Raw genomic sequence first — 20,029 nt, 5'->3', positions numbered from 1 at the left:
GTCATTGATATGAAGACTAGTGACCACTGATATAATATGAATCGTGAAGACCAAAAACACTGACGTTCTAGTCTTAGCTTCAATATCAATTTTGTTGAGTTAACTTGGGAATCGCTGTATCTCTCGAGATCTCTGAGAGAGAGATAAAATGGCAAGAGGGTAGGTTAGGTGATTCCTAAGTCATATTTTTCAAGTTCCTTCCAGCTTTAAAGTTCTGGAATTCTGAGATAATTAGGCGGTAAATAAGCGGGGGAAACAAATTGCAGTGTTACACATTCCAGTCTTCGGAAAATAATATTTTTGGAGGCAGAGCCCAAGAAGGTAACACCGTCATTAACATTCCATCAGGACCAATTCCATTACATTTAAACAACAGCATCTATGTATTCAATGAAACATTGGCATTGCTCTCTGCCAATTCTTTTGAGGGCTTGACTAAGGAATGAAAAGCTCAACACCCACCCCACTGAGCACCTGGTGAGTCAGTGTTCATTTCAGGAGGGACCATTCTTAAAGCACAGCTTTTCATTTAGGGGAAATAGCATGGTTATCTTACATCTTTGAAGAGTGGGGGGGACGGTGACTAGGTTGTTTCTCTTAAGTCTGTTGCTCCTCCAGCTTCTAATTTAAAATGAAAATATTCTGGTTTGGCTTTTTATGCAGATGCTTGCCTGATTCTGCCCTCAGAACTCCCACACAAGACCAAAACCATAAGCTTTGTGAGCCATCTGGGGAAAGCCCAAATGGAAAAGAGATGCAGGTGATTTCAGATTCAGTGGTAGAGAATCTTCATGCTACTTAGAGCCATGGATTTTAAATTATTGCATGGAATAGCCAGCTTGCAAGGAAACAACATATTTACCACAGAAGCAAGAGAGGAGAGCCTTTTTGACTTTCATATCTTTCCCCTGATACTGTCATCCTGAAATGGAGGGCTGGGATTCAGAGAGGCATCTGGTCCTAGTGCATTACCACCTCCTCAAAAGCACTTATGAGCCCTAGCCAGTTTGGCTCAGTGGGTAGAGCATTGGCCTTCGGTCCCAGGTTCAATTCTGGTCAAGGGCATATGCCCAAGGTGAGGGCTTGATCCCCAGTGGGGGGGCGTGCACGAAGCAGCCTATCAATGATTCTCTCTCATCATTGATATTTCTATCTCTCCCTCTCCCTTCCTCTCTGAAATCAATAAAAAATATACTTTAAAAGACACACTTATGAGTCCTTGAGATATTGTGACAAATTAATTGAAATTGAAATCACCTAAAATTTTTACTTCCTTCAGCAATTCTTTACCTTCATGCAGAGTGTTACTTAGAATATTAACACTGCCTTACAGCTCCTAGCTTCTGTGTGCTTCTAAATGATGCAAGGTGATGGCTTAATCAGTGATGGAAGATACTTCTTGCATCTGTGCAGTTCTGTCTTACATTATACGCTTTTTGGCATCTGTAGCCCTAATGACTAGCACAGTGCATAGAGATGCTCACTGTTGAATGAGTGAATGAATAAGGAGGTTAGCTTAAACTCTTTCTATAGGAAGGTAACAACTCATATTTCAAAAGTATATTTCATACATCATCTTAGTGGGCCTTCATCTTCGTTTCTGGTATCCAGCATATGTTCAGCAAATGGCAGATGCTTAGCAAAATTGGATGGATGGATGATGCAGGCAGCATCTGATCCCACAGCAACCATGGGAGGGAGGTAGAAGAGGTACTGCCATTGTTGTAACTGTTTTCCAGTACACTGAGACCTTGAGCCCACAGACTTGCTCAGGGTTTTGCATATTGCGAGTTCAGTGTCAGGGCTGAAAGCCTAAACCCAGAGTTCCTTCTGCCATGAGAATCCATGTGGTATTGGGCTTAAGAACGCAGGCTTGAAAGTTAAAGAACCTTAAACTTTGAACCTGATTCTCTCTTGCCCCTTCCTAGCTGTCTGATCTTTGATAAGTCCCCTACTCTCTGCACCTCAGCCTCCTATCTGTGAAATGTGAGTGTTTGTTGGGCGGGGGTGGAGCGGGGGGAGGAGGCAGGGAGAACAATGATGGATCCTACCTTAGAAGGCATTAGATGAGGATTATATGGAGCAATATGTATACATATTTGGCTGAGTACCTGATACTTACTTACTCAGCATTGGCAAATGGTAGCTAGGGATGTTGTGCTCAGTCTCATATGGCCTTCTCTTCAGAGGGAAGGCAGTCCTTATGGATGGGTCGTTTAGGTTGCATCTGGGGAAATGACAGTACATTATCCCCAGCCCCGGGCAGGTCAAGAAGAAAAACAGAATAAGGAGTCTGAAATTCAGTCATTCAGTCACACTTTCATGAGAGCCTAAAATGTGCAGGAGAAATGAGAGCATTGGGCTGAGCCAGGAAGGGGGAGGAATGATCTAATTTAGTGCCTTCCCTTTTCCATAATCTAGCCTGCGGTGAGCAGCTGGCAGCTCCTTTACCCAGACACCCTGGCTAGCTGTTCTATTGGTGTTACAAGGCAGACTTAAAAAATATGGAGAAATAAATAATGTGGGGACAATATCTTGTCCAAATGAGAATGGCACTGCAGAAAGATGCTAATAAATAGCATCACTGAAGAGCTGCTGAGCGAGGGGCTGAGAGATCATCCACTGGGCTGCAATAGCTCTTTTAACATTGTGCCCTCAGCTCTGAGAGTGTGGCACACGATGGGCACTCAACAAATGTCTGATGAATGAGTGAATGAATGAATTCATCTGTTCCAACTCCTTGCTTTGCATGTGCAGAACGCAGTGTCACCCGCCCACGTAATAGGTTCTTAGCTTAAATTTCTGATTATCACGGAGTCCTTCAGTAAGGACTTCGGTCTGTCAGTGTTGTTTACCAATGTCAGGACAAAGAGAAGGTCTCATGAGAAGTTCTGAACACTGAAATTTAATGGAAAAGAAGGAGATTTGCATACCCAGACCCTTCAGAAAATAGAAATGAAATGTGAGCACTTAAAATGCGGGGGAGGAAAGACCAGGTTGTTGAGTCGGAATCAAAGGAAGATTATTCTGATTGGGACGGAGGAAAGTCTGTCCCTGTAGATAAGGATTCTGAAAGAGCATGGACGGCACTCTCTTTGGTATGAAAAGGGTGGAAAATTCATCTCTTGTACATCTGTGAAACACTATCAAGTAAGCAGAGATATTTTTCATACCACATGCAACATGCTGAAAATGCTCCATGAACGTCCTTAGATTGGCTAGTACTCTGAGTTGATTTTTCCATTAGCAGTGTTGGTTTATATTGGGTTGTTCTTAATCTGACAACTAATGACTAATATTTCTATAGCACTTTAGAGTTTGCAAAACATTTTCATGTACATTAAATAATTTGATATTTCCCCATTATCTACTAATACGGGAAACATATCTACTAAACATGGAAACTGAGGCACTGAAAGGTTATATGGCTTCCAACCCAAGTCCCAAATTCTTCTCACTTCAGTAGGCTGATTTTGTTGTGGTTGACGCCAACATCAAGAGAACACGTGTCCAGCCGGCAAGTTGGGCCAGCGCACTTCACCTTGAATGTGCACACAAATTTCCTAGGATCTTAAAATGCAGATCCTGACTCAGTGGATCTGGGGTGAGGCCTGAGAGTCCAGCCTTTCTAACAAGCTCCCAGATGATGCCAGCGCTGCTGGTCTGTGGATCTAGAGCACAAGTTTTTGTCGTTTGGGAATCAGGGGTCCTCGCACCAACCGAGTTTCCAGACGAAGAGGAAATGTGCTCGGAGCTTTCTGAAGCCGATTCACAGTCAGAGAGGACCTGGGCTGACCCCTGACTCACTCTTCCTGCTCAGCTAGCGTGAATGGCCACAGCAAGAGGTTAGACACTGTTGCCCAAAAGTCCAAACATTTGTCTAGGGAGTCATTAGAAATTTCTGCCCAGGTATTGTTTGGGTTGGAATTCTGGTTACCAGAATATAATTTATTTTACCTGGAGGGCAGGGCAAGAGTGATAAAATCCTGGGCTGACGAGTCTGAGCAGAATCCTGCATGTGAACCCAAAGCAAACAGGATATATTACTGGGTGAAGCAATGATTTATACGTTGTATTTTAAAAGCCACTTGGAAAGTAAACGAGATGCCTCCAATCTTTGGGAGCATGTTTGTGAGGCCCGGCAGAAGCAGCAGCCAACCGGGGAGGTTTGAGATGTCCAGGGTGTGGGACAGAGTTTGGAGACCACCGAGGCAAGGAGATAGCCTAAGACCGTAGTCGGCAAACTGCGGCTCGCGAGCCACATGCGGCTCTTTGGCCCCTTGAGTGTGGCTCTCCACAAAATACCACGGCCTGGGCGAGTCTGTTTTGAAGAAGTGGCGTTAGAAGAAGTTTACGTTTAAAAAATTGGGCTCTCAAAAGAAATTTCAATCATTGTACTGTTGATATTTGGCTCTGTTGACTAATGAGTTTGCCGACCACTGGTAAGACAGTGGTTCTCGGCCCCGGCTAGCCATTAAAACTACCCAGGCTCTCCCTAGCTGGTTTGGATCAGTGGATAGAGTGTCAGCCTGTGGACTGAAGGGTCCTGGGTTCGATTCCAGTCAAGGGCACATGCTGGGTTGTGGGATCGATCCCCAGTAGGGGGCATGCAGGAGGCAGCCAATCAAGGATTCTCTCTCATCACTGATGTTTCTATCTCTCCCTCCCTCTCCCTTCCTCTCTGAAATCAATAAAAATATATTTTAAAAAAAAACAACAACAAAACAACCAGCCAGGCGCATCTAAAATTACAGATGCTCAACCCCACTACAGGGATTTCCAATTACTTGGTCTAGGATGGGGCCTGGGTATCAGGATTTTTTAAAGGCTCCAAAGAAGCTGAATGTGCAGCCAAGGTTGAGAACCACTAGCCTAAGACAAAAACATGGCAAATGTGAGGAAAGGTCACAGGCAGGGAAGCAGAATGAAGAGTTTGTATCAATATATACATACGACCAATTCCTCTGACTGGCAGGAGTTATGAAGTCACCGTGAACACTAAATTCACAAATATTGAATCATTGCTCCTGCGGACATACAGGGTAGGTTCCTGCAAGACTCACATTTTCATCCACTGATTAATACATAACTTTGTTTTACGTGTGTTTCTGTTTAAAGACATTTTATTTCATCAGTATTATTGGATTCATTAACATTGAACTCATGGCCAACACTGCTATAACTCATGGGTGAATGGAGCTAATCTAACACATCATTTTCTCTGTAAAGCACATCATAGCCTCCTTGTACTTGGGAACACTGGCCAGCACCTCAGCACTGCTATTTTTTTTTTTATTTATTATTCTTTTAAACCTTACCCGAGGATATGTTTATTGGTTTTAGAGAAAGTAAGGGATATAGAGAAACATCGACATGAGAGAGAAACATTGATTAGTTGCCTCTCGTATGCACCCCAGCCGGGGACCGAACCCATAGCCTAGGCATGTGCCCTGACCGGGACTCGAACCTGTAACCTTTCAGTGTATGGGATAATGCTCCAACCAACTGAGCCATACCAGCCAGGGCAGCACTATGCCGTGTTATTTTATTTTATTATTTTTTAAATCTTTATTGTTGAAAGTATTACATATGTCCCCCCTTTTCCGCCCATTGAGCTCTTCTAGCCTGCCCCTGCCCCCCAACCCAGGCCCTCACCACCCTGTTGTCTGTGTCCATGGGTTATGCATATATGCATACAAGTTCTTCAGTTGATCTCTTCCCACCCACCCATCGTCCCCCACCTTCCCTGTGAGATTTGTCAGTCTGTTCCATGCTTCTATGTCGCTGGTTCTATTTTGTTCATCAGTTTGTTTTGTTCATGAGAGTCCACATATGAGTGAGATCATGTGATACCTTTCTCTGACGGGCTTAGTTTGTTTAGTATAATACTCTCCAGGTCCATCCATAGCACTATGCCATTTTAAACAGCAAATTCACCAACAAAAAGCACCCAAATTAGACAAAGGGGACACTAAAAAGACCCCAGAGAGGACACTTGATTACAGTGTGAGCTGAAACAGGAAGGCGGACCAATGTCTGTCCTGCCTCAGTGAGGAGCGTGTGCATCAGGGACTCTGATTTTCGCCACTCTGAGTGCGTCCAAGAATGACCAAGAACATGCTGCGAGTACTGATTTTGAGGCTACAAATACATTTTAGCAAACAGGTGAATTTGCAAATACAGACTCTGTGAATAATGAGGATCAAGGGTATATAAGACATGTAATAGAGGGACACGCACGCTCTACAGTTTGCCTGACAGGTGAAGGAGGACCCAGAGTAGACGAGGAGCAAAGGGTGCCGCCGACCTGTGGACCTGCGCGGCCTTGGGAGCTCAGGCCAGCCCTCCAGATCGTCCAACAGCTGTTCTCTTTGCTGCTGGGATCCGGAGGCTCCTGATAGCCCTGCCACGTCACATCCACTAAGAAATTCATGCTCTTCAAGCCTATTCTTAAACTAGACCGGTCGGGGGCTGAATTATTCCAGGAACCTCATGCTTGCAGAGTCTCTGGAAGTCTTTTATTCCAGGACTGATTTATAATACCCAAGTAGATGAGTTGAGAGCAATTACGTAAACGCTGTTTCTCTGGGGTAGGGAAGAACGGTATGGTTTAAATGAAAAATGCAGTGCCAAGTCAAACATTCAAATCGTTATGTGTAATTACAGACCACAGTAAATCAATTTTACAAACGCAGTACCAATCTCTTCGTGTTCCAACACCCACGGGGTCAGGTTGTGACAGTTTCGAATTCAAGAAGAGGCTGAAATAGAAGCGAAAGCGGGAATTGGGGTGTGTTGATGTCTCAAGAGCTTGTCTTGAATCACATGGTGATTCAATCAAATATAATTAAGAAGCCAGGAGACCCTAAAACCATCCGGTTGCTCTTAATTAACAACAACAGCAGCAACAAAAATCATCTGATTAGCAACGTAAGCTCAAATTGTGGAGTTTTTTTTGAATGGTCATTAACGTGTATTGTTACAGTTGACATTTAGATGGATGCTTTAATGAAAACAAGAACCAATTCACTAATCAGTAAATTGCCCTACTAGCCACAGTGCTGAGAATCTCCAGTTCTCATTCTTCTATCAAGGAACTAAGTTAAGAATTAGTCAGGAATATGTAATACATTTCCAATTAGTTACAACCCTTCTCCTGACACTAGAAAGAAAAGAAAAAAAAAAAGAATGTTGCTTGATTGAGGCAAAGGTTCAGAGTTTCACGCTCAAAGAAATCCTGGCACCAGTCATGCATTTGGCTGGTGCTAAGTTGAGACCCTAATGGCAGTAGCTTCATGCATCTGCTAATGATGCCGGCCCTTGCCTACTCAGTGCCATTGCTTTTAAAAGCCACTTTGCCCTCTTATCTGGGAAACTTTAACCTCCAGCAACCATGAAGACTATGTCTGGAATTTAGCAAGACAGAGTTAGTAGACAAGATTGTAAAATATTCCTTATTAGCCCCTTTCAAGTGATTGACCCACCTCTCCTTTGGATAAGTGTTGCTAGTGGTGTCAAGATGTAAAAGGATGATACCCTGATGATTTGTTCAGTGACTCTGACCGTAAATTGAGACCGATGCTCTCAGGGGGGCCTGGTTGCTCAGTCATGAAACCCCGGCTCTTTGCCGTTCCAAACTTGGATTGCTTGGTACCCATGCTCTGTTAGCAGCCTGGGCATTGTCGAACACAGGTGGACATTGTATTTTGTAAGCCTAAGAAGTACTCCCTGCCCTAACTGGTTTGGCTCAGTGGATAGAGCGTCGGCCTGTGGACTGAGGGGTTCTGGGTTCGATTCCGGTCAAGGGCATGTACCTTGGTTGCGGGCATATCCCCGGTAGGAGGTGTGCAGGAGGCAGCTGATCGATGTTTCTCTCTCATCGATGTTTCTGACTCTCTATCCCTCTCCCTTCCTCTCTGTAAAAAATCAATAAAATATATTTAAAAAAAAAAAAAAAAAAAAAGAAGTACTCCCTGGATAGGCATGTGAGCTGAGGTCCCCAGTTACAATTTAGAGTTATCTTCTTAGAAAGGGGTAGGAGGGAGATTTTGTCATCAAACATCAATCTTTCTGAATTTCTCTACCACCTCTCTTCCTTAAACACAGTGACTAGAGCATTTTTTACAGACACATTGGAAAACAGCAAAGGAAATATCCACTTAAATCCACTCCTGGCCACTTGCTTAACTCAATTATTTTCTTGGTGTCATAAAAAATAATTCAAATTCTGCAGCTTTATCAAAGCTCATTTCTGAACATGAGTTCACTCTCTATGTGAGTAGAAATTCCATGGACAAACCTCAGGGTTAAGTGCATAAAGATATAACTATACACATGAAAAGAAACATAATGCAGGAAAGTAGAAGTTGACCCAATGCACAGGAACTTTAGAAATGGCTGGGCTGATCCCACAGTTCCTTGAATTGGCTTAAACATCTGCTTCAGTGGTGTTAAACTATTTCCATGGTTGATGTCATTGGTTTTGATAGAATGGAATGAGAGGAGTTTCCTTTTAGGACTGCTTGAGTTGAAGTTAAATTTGTGAGTAAAATTCTGCTATTTTCTATAAAATGTACGTAGATGGGCTTTTGGTCTAACTTATTTCATAAATAGTGACAATGTAACGTCAAAGAGCAGTTATCTAAAAAAAGGTTTTCTACGGGATGACACCCAGTTTTGCCATTATAGAAACTGACAAGAGAGGACAAATGAAATGTCCCAAAGATTAATGCAGCTATAAAAGTCTGCCAGAAACATTCTCATTTGCTTCCTAAAAGCCCAAATGTTTAAGTGATAATGTGAAGGCAGACACATACATCTTTGCTCTGCCCAAAGGCTGAGCCGTCCTTAGAGTAATAAGAGCTGACACGGGTGACAAGGACTCAGGTTACTGGGAAAGCCTCTCAGGTACTTCTCCTGCACCAGAATGCTTTCGCTTCAGTGCCGAGTGGAGATGAGGTTTCAGGGGGGTGGGGGGGGGCGGCGGGGGGAAGAGATTTCGCTGTGTGTATTTGTCAACCCCGTTGTGATGTTCTTTGCGGCTTTCTCCTCTTCCAGGGTGTCCATTTGTTTGGCTTTGTTGCACAGGCAAGCATACACTTTGTCTTCCCAGGGCGTGTGGCTTCCTCCCGGGCTTGTCGGGAACTCCCCGTCCACCAACCACATCTTGGCTTGGTAGCATGTTCCCTGCTCTTCCCCCCAGAATGAGGTGGAGTCTGAAGCTGTGTGGGGGAATCATCTTCTGGTGTCCAGATGTTGTGAGCACTGGTTTTTCAAACCTTTGGACAAGAAACAAAGAGCAAGCATGCAGAGTTGAGGCATATAACCTTCCAGATTTGCTTTTAATCTGTTTCCTGAAGCCACGAGGGCAGAGCATGTTAATTTTAACCTTAGTAATTAATACTCTTTGCCCCCACTCCCTACACAAATCTATACTTGGCCATAAATGCGACTGGTGTTACTTTGTCTTTTCTTTTTTTTTTTTTTTGCATGATGTCACTGATCAAATATTCTGGTTTTGTTTGTTTTTTTTTTAAAAAAATGTATTCTTGTACTCCTATTAATCTTTTCTTCCCCAAAGATTCCCACCACAGGGCCCCAGATTACTGGTTGTGGTACCACAAAACCAACTAAAGAAGAGGAATCGGGGTCTAATGTCGTTTCACCACTGAGCCTTGCTAAAACGTCAGTTGTTTTTGTTTGTTTTTAAGCAAATGCCTGAAATATTCATACAAGTGGTGTTAGCAGAACTCTATTCTTTGAACATGGAAAGCCTTTAGGAGCAGTTCCTTCGATGCTCTGAAATCGGTGCTCTTAGAAGAAATTCTTGGGACGGCACCTGAAAGATGCTTGATGAGCAGACCAAACCCAAGGGCGTGGACAGAAACACTCCCCCAATAACTTAGAAACAATAGCAGCTACTGTATATTACAGCAGGCAATGTGTTGAACATTTTTTGCCTTTAAACTTGAAAATTATCAAACCATATCCTGCAGCAAAACTTAAGAATCATATGTTGTAAGCTCGTAGACTGGTGTATTCGCCAAAGGTTCTACTGATACTTCTGAATGTCTTTTGGGAGTAGATCTAGAAAAGGTTGTTAAAACACACCATTAGCAACATACAAGTAGAATATTCCCTGTGTTTTTCCTTTCTTATTTTTTTTTAAATTTTTTTATTGATTTCAGGGAGGAAGGGAGAGGGAAAGAGAGGTAGAATCATTGATTGGCTGCCTCCTGCACACCCCCTACTGGGGATCGAGCCTGCAACCCAGGCATGTGCACTGAAGGGAAATCGAACCATTACTTCCAGGTTCACAGGTCAATGCTCAACCACTGAACCACATCAGCTGGACCCCTGTGTTTTTTCTTACTATGTGGACATGCAGCATACATCACCAGAGTAGAAAACTGGCCAGGACCTTTTAATTTAAGAAAGAAATCCTAAGGTAATATTTTAAAATCATATGCAAGTGCTTAGTCCTCTCATTCTACTTTCTAAAATCCCCAAATTAGAATGAGTTCTTTTTGAAAAGTTGAGTTGTGATAGCAATTGGATTGAGTTCTATCACATGAGTATCTAGAATTTGAAAAATTTACAAAGCACAAGTTTTTCTGCAAGAAGGACAGCTTCTCAAGTTAGAAATGGGGAGACTAGCTTAAGAAGAAGAAAGATTAAAATTGCAAATTATGTCTATGCGGCTGAGCTCATACGGTCCTGATGAGGGTGCAGAACCCAAGCTTGGGTTGAGAAGGCAGGTTATTTGGTTTGATGAAAGAGGATGACATTAGGAGTATGGGGATATTTAATGTCCTTTTTTCCTAAAGTCAGTTTCAGCAATCTAGATTCTAGACTCCAGAACAAAATGCAAATACTGGAAATAGATGGAAAAATGCAGTGTTAGCAATAAGAAATAATAGTCTGAGGAGATAGAATAACTAGGAAAGGCACACAGAGGACTTGAAGCCCACAAGGTCCTGAGTATTGCCTATGGAAGCCTCACTCAGTAGAGAGAGCAGAGAGCAGCAGTCATCTCGGTTTGCTTATTGAGTTCACGACTCAATTTTTAACAACTAAAACAGTTGGGAGCAGGGCATGGCTCAGTAGTTGAGCATTGACCTATTAACCAGGAGGTCACGGTTCGATTCTGTGATTAGAGCATGCAGTGTGGGGCATGCAGAAGGCAGCCAATCAATGATTCTCTCTCATCATTGATGTTTCTGTCTCTCTCTCCCTCTCCCTTTCTGAAATCAACAACAACAAAAAATTTTTAAAAATGACAAAAAAGAGGTATAAATTCAGCAACATTTAAATTTATTTTTTATAAATTCTAATAACTCTTTACATACATGTGAAAACCATTGACAGCACAGTATTTCATCTGCTAACAAAGCTGGGTGCACATAGGGACTCTCAGGTCTTTGACAACCATGGGGCCCACAGCTTACAACTTGGGAATTACTGAATTATGTTGTCTTTCAGGGTGCTTCCAGCTCTAAGCCACAGTTATGACTCTGCTCATAACAATAATTTTTAAAGCATAAGTTGCATTCAATGTGTAAATTTAAAGAGAGCAGAAAAATGTATAACGTGTCTTTAAAAGATCTCCATTGAAGTTTATTATGATAGAGTTTGGTATAAGATCAAGCTTCAGTAATCTGGACTGTTTGCTTATGGGGATCACTTCCCTCTTTGACAGTGATGTATAACACTTAACCTGACGGTGGACCAAGGCGATAGTTGGACCAGTTTCCCAAGCCTTTCTCTTTCTACAAACCCTGTTATTTGTCATCTTAGGAGGCAGGGGAAAAAGTAGTTATACTTCATTTTCTTAAAAGAGCACTAAATATCCTGAAAAGTTTTTCCCTAAATCTTATTTCACTAATTACAAATTGAGACAGAAGTCAAAGATGGTCAAAGGAAATGGGAAATAAATAGATGTCCAGGCTATCAAGAAAATACTTAAAGGAACAGCACCCAGAGCCAGGCGTTGCATTTTCCCCTAAAAAGGCATTGGAAGGAGTCACAGTAAAGGTGCTTGGAGATGAAAGAGAAATCATGAGGTTTGATGAGGTCAAAGGAGTTGGCTGGCCCTGATGGTATGACAGACTTCATTGCCAGATTATAAGACCCTCTGTGCTTGCATCACACATCATTTTTGCTGCTTTTTCATATTTAAATTAGACCTATTCAATGTTTATTATTTACTTTTGAATGTATGAGTGCCCCCAAAATTACAGTATCCTGCTGACATATATACATGTACATGCATACATACATGTGTACATGCCTGAACTTTCTTGTAGAGGTTTCTAAAAATATAAGCAGTATTGAATCTAAACTGTACATACAGTTTTTCCAGAGCAAAAGAGGCACGATTTTGCCTCCCCGGGTAATTTTTAGTCTGATTTTCAAAACGATGAATCCATCCTGAAACACGTTGGCCCTTCGCTCTCACCTTTAGGAAGTCACAAATGCAATATGAATTTAGGACCTGAGTTCTACTGGAACCTGCCCATTACTAGTATATGCTGGGATTTTTTTTCTCCAAGATGTACTTCATTCTGCACCATTGGACTATGACTTTGGGGCAGCTCACAGGGGAAGGAAGCGGTCAGCAAGCGAGAACATTCAAAAGGTCTGCCTCTAGCTGGAGTCATCCTGGGCCCACTAACACAGTGCTGCCACGCTTCTCAGGTGTCTCTCCACTACCTCTCCTCCCTTCTCGTAGGAAAAGGAGTTTATTTTTGCCTGATTATCAATTCTCCCTCTATTTGTCACCACTTCAGAGGAGTTCTTCTGGTTAAAAAAATAAAATAAAATGGAGCAACAGGCCAACCGTCGATCCTGTGCCGCTGGCCACCTCTTGAACTCCACAGTCACGTGGCCTGTTGTCTTGCACTCTTCCTGCCACGGCATTTATTATTCCCTTTGCCACTTTATGCCAAAGTACTCCCTCACACAAAGCCACATTAAAATCGGCTCTGAAGTCGCTGTTACCTCTACTTGAAGACCTGTCTTCACCCCAAAGTGGCACTGTTGGCAGGTCGCCTGTGACCTGCTTCAGTCTCCTTCCCCAGAGGTAGACAAGCCTGTTTCACCTCGGTTCTCTTTAAAGAAATCGGGCCTTTGCCCAGCACGACTTTGCTTTGATCGAGGTGTATGTCCAGCCTGGCTCTAATCCACGGCCCCCTCTGAAGGTCAGAAGTGTAGTGGGAGACAGGTTGCTTGGTTGCTATGGCTGGGTGATCCGAAAGAGACATTTCTGAGTTCGGGGCCAGCTGTGGGAGTCTTTAGGGTGTAGACAGGGAGGGAGGGGCCTTTAGTAGAAAGCCGCTGGGAAAAGGCCCAGGCACCTGAGGTATAATTGATGTTTTATTAGAGGCAGAGGCCAAGTTCATACCATATCCCCTGTGACTTCAGTCAAGCCCAGGAATGTGTGAGGAAATGGGTGTAGATTTCAACGAATAAATCCCTGTAAGTCCCATTAAGTTAGGTACACATTTAGTTCCATTCTCGGTAGCTAGTGGATTCCCTGGATGTTCACACCTTCCCCAAGGATGCCCATCAGCAGGGAGGTGACCTGGACTTTAAGGAAACTTTAGGTGGAAAGAAGCAAATTGGCTCCATCCGAGAATGAAATGCAGCTACCTATGTGTGGTGTTGTCCTTAGCATCTAAGGATCTTAGCAGTGTTATCACCCATGGCTATGGATCCAGTGACTGCTGCTAACCAGGCGGTTCCATCAGCTACCAGCTGTATATCTCTCTTTGGCAAGGTCCGTTTCTATGGTTTCAGGCTCACGCCAGTCCTGGCTGGGAAGAGGAGCACCATGTCCACTTGGGGCATACTTGGCTGGCGCCATCCAGAGCACCCACCAGATATTCTGAAATGACTGCAAAGGTCGCAGAAAGCAAAGACTTAGTCTAAGCTGAAACATCCCAGCACTTGGGTAGCCCTAACAAAGTCCACCCAATTTTATACAAATACTTCGACAGGCATGAAATGGATTTTCTGGATGTCTGGCTTTCCTTCCTATTGGCTTCTCTTCATTTTTGCTGCTGCTTCCTTTTTATTTATTTATTTTTTTCTTTTCCTGAGGTTTTGTGTGGTTTTGTTTTTTTTTTCTCCTCCTTTTTCTCTTGCTAATTCTGATCCAACCAGGTAGCAATGCATTTTCCAGGGAGCCTTTTAAATAGTGTCTTCCATAGTCTATTTAGTGGAAATGCAAGCTGTTTCAGCCTGTCAGGGTCAAAAAAAAAATCTTTTTTTTGTAATATTCCCTTTGCATATTTTTAAGTTAGATGATAATTCCTTGCCTTTGATAGACTCTACCCAAATTAGAAATTTTTCAGATTCCAAATACTAAACTCAGCAGCTCCCCCCCCCCCGTTTTTTTTTTGTTGTTGTTGTTGTTGTTGTTGCTGCTGAAGAAGTTTCTAGCCCTTTTGCCTATGCCCCTTTCATACACAAGGCTGCCCTTCTGGCCACACAAAGCCGATTGGAAACACGGACAATAGCGGTGTGAGCCCATTGCTCTCAGGGCCTGGTTCATGTCAGCTGACCACGAGAGCCAGCCCACACCGCTGCTGTCCCAAACACACTTTTTGAAAACGCCCAGCCTTTTTGGCTCTGGTGTTTACCATTTTAAGTGGGACCCAGGCAATCTGCGGGCCAGGTCTTTATGCGGGTGCTGCCCCACCACAAATGCAATTTAACATAAAGCAGAACTTCCTACATGGGCATGTCGGGTCTGCTTCCCCCCAAAAAACACAGAAAGATTGACGCCATCAAAGACATGCTGGTCTGGCCTCGGGAGAGCAAAGACCTCGCTGGAGGGGCTAGAGCCCGAGATGGGCCTTAATGGCTCCCCTGAAAAGTGTTTTAAAACGCATGCGGCTCAGTTCCATGTTAGCCCTGCGGAGTCCAAATAAACCAGACCTGTCAGGAAGCGGCGCTGGGCGGGTGTTATGAATAGACTCCTTTTGTGAAGCTGTCGCTTTACACGCCCAGAGAAACCAGCCGAGGGTAACGTCGGCTCCCTCGGCGTTGATTTTGGTCAAATCCCTCCCTTGAATGACCTCAATTTAATTTGGCTAGTTATGTGAGACGTGTTGCTTTTTCCTAGTTTTCTGGAAAAGAAATTAAACACGGGGGCCACGCAGATGTTGCCCACTGTGCGGAAGGGCTGGGCATGCCGCTGGAAACCATGCCCGGCTCCCCGAGAGCACCCCGCTGGCTTCTGAATGAAAGCCTTGTTACCTGGAAGTGTTTTCAATATAAAGTTTGGCATCACCCTGTGGAGCCACGGGAAAGAATCGGCCCTTTCACACAGAGCTGCCGGTCCGTTCCCTGAGATCCGCGTTAGCATCGGGGCCCTCGCTAAGCCTGCGCCCCTTTGAGAGGGAATAGTCCCCTGATTCCTGGTTAAGGACTAGTCCACCTTCTTCTAGCTCAGCCCAGCAGAGGTCCCTGCTGGCCTGGAAGTCCACCCTAACGACACGGGTGATGCCAGCTTTGTGTGTTTAAAAAATTGCCCAGCACATGTTTTTGCCACTCTTGGCAGATGGCCGCTTTGCCGAGCTGTCAGGCCTGTCCTAATGAATGGCCCGACCGCTACGAATCCTGATTTCTAGAGTCAGAACCCAAACCAGATCCCAGCCCGTAAAGGCTAAGGTCACAGATGTGGGCACTGTAGGTGCAGCCTCCCTGAAGAGACCCAACCCCCCCCCCCCAAGAGGTCCAGGCGGGACCCTTATATCCACCCCCAAGGGAAGGGCCCGGCCAGGCCTGCAGCCTCTGTGACCGCTGATGGAGTTGTGAGACAGCTAGCGGCTTCTCTCAGGGGTATTGTGGGTTCTTCTGTGGCCCAGACTCAAGGGGGGGCAATAACCTATTTCATTTTATTTTTATTTTCCAGTTCTCTCAGGCCAGGCACACCACAGCCCTTTGAAACGATCTGTGTCCCTTACCCCACCCATGAATGTGCCAAACCAGCCTCTAGGACATGGATGGATGTCTCATGAGGACTTGCGAGCTAGAGGACCCCAGTGCCTCCCATCCGATCATGCCCCCCTGTCTCCACAAAGCAGTGTAGCCTCTTCAGGAAGTGGTGGGAGTGAACACTTAGAAGATCAGACCACTGCTCGTAACACATTCCAAGAAGAAGGTAGTGGTATGAAAGGTGAGTGACGGAATGAGAAACAACTGGGAACAGAGCCCCCCTCTTTATCTGGAGTCAGAGGGTAAAAGGAGAGGGAGCCAGCAAGAGAGAAGGAGCCCACGCCCTCCCCAGCCCCGCGTGTTGGGCTCCTCTAGGGCAGAGCTCCCGTCCTGGGTTGACCATGGAGGAAAGGGCCCGGATTCCCCTTCCAGGGCTTCTTGCCAAAACCTGGGAAACAAGACCAGGGCGAGAGAGGTCAGCGGCCTTTTTAATGAGTTAAACTTTTGAATGCAGTGGCTTGCAGACAATCAAATGAGTCACAGCCAACGCTGGTAGGATCTACTGCTTGCCCGCCCGTTGCTCAGCCTGCCCTATCTGTAAAGATGCTGAGCCGCTCCAGCCTTCTACCTTCTTGGCCATGTGTTGCCATAGCCAGGGAACCTTCAACAATTTAGCAAAACAAACCAGAGGGTCTTTTTTTCCCCCAACCTCTCTCAATGCAGAACTGTAGCAGTGCTTCCTTTCCCTCTCCCTTTTCCTTTGATATCCAAAGAAACCTTTCAACCCTCTTCTCTGCTTCTATTGAAGGGATAGGAAAATATGGGAATCTGACAGTGTTTTTTAAGCCTGATAACAGGTTTGCATACAGATGATACAGCCCTTTTGTGCAGCATAAATAAACGTTCCTACATTGCCCTCTAAATCTGCCCTCTTCTAAAAAAGACTCATCAGGAGATAAAGATCTCCAAATTACCCGCGATAGGTTCAAAGAGGATTCGTGTGTTCTGTATTTCTAGACACCAGCTAGCCAAGGGTGGGGAAGTCCTCAGGGAAAGGTGCTCATCAGAGACGCACTAATAACAATTGAGGAGGGAGACACAGTAACTAGTCCTGTGTCTGGGCCTCGGAGGCTGCGGGGAGGCTCTGAGAACACTGCCTTTGCTGGCATTAGCGGTCCTGAGGTTTTGCTGTTTCTGATCTTCCCCTTGAAAAGGGTCAGTGTTGACATAGGAGGCTCTGTAACAGAAGCCTGGCACAGAAAGATACCCACAACTACCCAGAAAGGTGCCAGTTGTAAGAGAGCGCCAGGCTGAAAATGGAATGCAAGGGAAGCGCTGCCCATCCCATCCCCGGTGGGCCCTGTGCTGCGTGTCCAGAGCACGCGGGGCGTGTCCTGATGTTTTCCTGTAAGGATACCGATGGGTCTTTAAACGTGTTTACAGGCTGGCTGTAAAAGTGTTGACAATGGCTCATTTGGGCATGAAGGGGATATGTGTCCTCTCTCTCACACACGGTTCTCGGGGAAATGTGCCATCATTTCGGAGACGTAGCAAAACCCATTTCTGAACTTAGGCTACACGGTTTTGTGCTCACGCAGCTGAGCCCCAGGGGACGGGTCGCAGGTGAGGCCGGGCCGTGCTGTGGGTTAGCCAGCGGGCAGCTGTCCCGGGGGCGGCGAAGTGCCTGAGGGGCCCAGGCGGGCAGAGGCAGCCGCTGCTCTGGACCAGACTTTTCCAGGCGAAGGGGCGTGTCCGGAGGACATGTTTCCGAGCAGTGGCTTGTGCGGTTCTAGCTGGTGACTGTGGGAAGGAGGCCTGGCCTTTGGATTGAAGGGCAAGGAAGGTCCGGGGGAAGGCCGTCCACCCGGATACAGACCTCTCCCCGAGAGGAATGCTGGTCCCCCCGCTCTGTACGGGAAGTTGGTTTACTTTTCTTCCTTTCGTCCCTTTACTCCCCCTTCTTTTTCTTTCCTTTTTCTTCTTCTGGAAGCCTTTCGCACACCTTAGACATTCTCTCAGAGTAGGCAAAGGTGTGCTTGCTCATGGCCTGCTGGCATTTTGAGCTGAGAAATGAGTAAAGCGAGCATGTTTTTAAAGAGAAATAAATGAAAGAAAAATTGCATAAAGGTCCTATCCCTGTTCTAGAATAAAAGCCAAAATACTCCAGAGTTCAAGGCCTGTCCCATATACTGGATACGCTTCTTCAGCGCCTTCCTTTAGAGTTGATGAGAATTGTCTCCTTGGAGCTTCTCCCGTCAGAAAAATGACACAGACAAGATCTGACATCCAAGATTTTCTTTGTCGGCCTCAGGGCTACTGGTGACGGGGTGACTCTCTTCCGTGTGTGCCCACCATCTGCTGACCTATGGAGCTGCTCTCCTCCCAAAGAGCTGGATTGGGATTTACAGTACAAAGCCCTGAGCAAACGAAAGGGCAACACATATTTGAAGGACGGAACATGAGCGATAAGGAAGGATTCTATTTGTGGGGAAAGTATATCCTCAGTAGAAACGCGCGTGCTTGAAAACAGCAGCATTCCCGAGTTGGGGGCCCAGTGTTTGTGGAACCCGAGGGCCCCTCCCCCAACCCTGCCTGGCCAGGTCCTCCCGGGGTGGCCACCGCTGGGATGGCCTCCCGGGACAGTGCCGGAGAAGCAGCCTGAACAGGCCTGCCCCAGGAGTGTGTCATTTGATTCCCAGGTCCAAGAGCAGATGCTGGTTTAAATTTCCAGATTTAATTCCTACTTGCTGAGAAATGAAATATGAAATCCGATGAAGTGCTTTTAAAAAGAGCCAGCACTTCCTCTCGGATTCACAGCTCTTTTTTCTTGTGACCAGGCCCTTTGGCGGGAGGGTCAGCCCTTTCCCGCTGCTCGCTGGTCCACCTCCGGACGCCATCAGCTAATTGCTGTTTTTCTAATTTTTAAACGCCCCGTTTACGGGAACAACAAGGAAGCTATAGTAGAATTTGGAGGAGTTCCAAATCTCCAGGGGACGCATGTCAGCCCTCACCCCACACCTTGGGGAAAGAATGAAAAGTCACCATAATTGAGTTTAATTTAGTGTGAATTCATCGTTCTTGCCAACAGCTTGTGCGTACCTTGCTGAAACACTGCGTTCATCCCTTTCTCCCTTTTCATCTAGACAGAGCAGCCAGATTTGGCTATGAATTGTCCCTGAGGAATGTGCCTCTCGGGTCAAAAGTGTGAAATAAAGCTCACGGCCCAGCATTCTTGCTCTTTTTATTTTTTCATAAACATCGATCTCACCCTTTTTTTGTCTCTGCATCAGCACTCCCTGCCAGGGATTCTCACTAAATTCTCTCCCAAGTAGACCAGCTCCTGCTCTCAGAGGATTAGCATCATCTGCCGGCTTTGATTTGTTTTTCCTTTTATAGTAAATAGCCATCCTGAGGGTTTAAGTCAGCTCCAAAGCACGATTGGCTGGCCCTTGGGGCAGGGATCTCAGAGGAATGCCTCAGGCCACGGGAAGAATGGGATCATCCACTCATCTAGAAATTAATGGGCAGAAGTGAGATCCTGAATGGGAATAGGAAAGCTTCCCTCTTTGGCATTCCCTGGGGAGGCTGCTGCTTTTACATGTTTGGACTAACTATGCTGGCTGTGGTTTCTAAATTCAGTTGCCCTTGTTCTTTACAAAAAAACGTCACCGTGGCTTCTCCCAGGGGAACAAGTCTTGACTCTGAGTCGGTACTCAGTGCTAATATCCCCCTTTCCCTCAGCATCACGTGAGTGGAACCTTCTCTCTTCCCTCTTCTCTCATGCAAAGCCCATGGGTGGCCAAGAGGGGGAAAGAAGACATTTCCATATTTTCCTAGAAAGAAGAGAAAATGTGGAAGAGAAGTCCGTTTGTGGTAGAATAAGCATATTCGCCCTCATATTAGCAGCGCGTCCTCAGAAATGTAGAGACTCAACAACTGAAGACTTATCCAAAGGCCAGGGCTGTTGACGGGTGATGTGGCCATGTGACATGGGAGCAGAGAGAAGGGAAGAAAGATGGATGAACAGGTTTGTTTTGTCCTCATTCAAGTCAGTTGGCTTTTTTGAGCACCTGCTGAGAGAGGCTTT

At 45.3% G+C, this 20,029-nt stretch overlaps 1 protein-coding gene across 3 annotated transcripts in view; it reads left to right on the top strand.

Moving 5' to 3' along the window:
• Positions 1-20,029, top strand: part of SAMD4A (sterile alpha motif domain containing 4A) — a 215,732-nt gene that overhangs the window by 151,004 nt on the left and 44,699 nt on the right. For 2 of the 3 annotated variants that reach the window (XM_008139029.3, XM_028141723.2), the window contains one exon: positions 15,920-16,183. The exons of the other annotated variant lie outside the window; for it this stretch is intronic. In XM_008139029.3, coding sequence (XP_008137251.1) covers positions 15,920-16,183 — 264 coding nt within the window. The remainder of the gene's footprint in view (positions 1-15,919; positions 16,184-20,029) is intronic. 3 annotated transcript variants of the gene reach the window in all.

Source organism: Eptesicus fuscus, chromosome 5 (assembly GCF_027574615.1).
Source record: "Eptesicus fuscus isolate TK198812 chromosome 5, DD_ASM_mEF_20220401, whole genome shotgun sequence".
In the NCBI taxonomy this organism is placed as follows: Eukaryota; Metazoa; Chordata; class Mammalia; order Chiroptera; family Vespertilionidae; genus Eptesicus; species Eptesicus fuscus.
The sequence above is the reverse complement of the archived record's forward strand: the minus strand, read 5'-3'. Positions and strand labels throughout refer to the sequence as shown.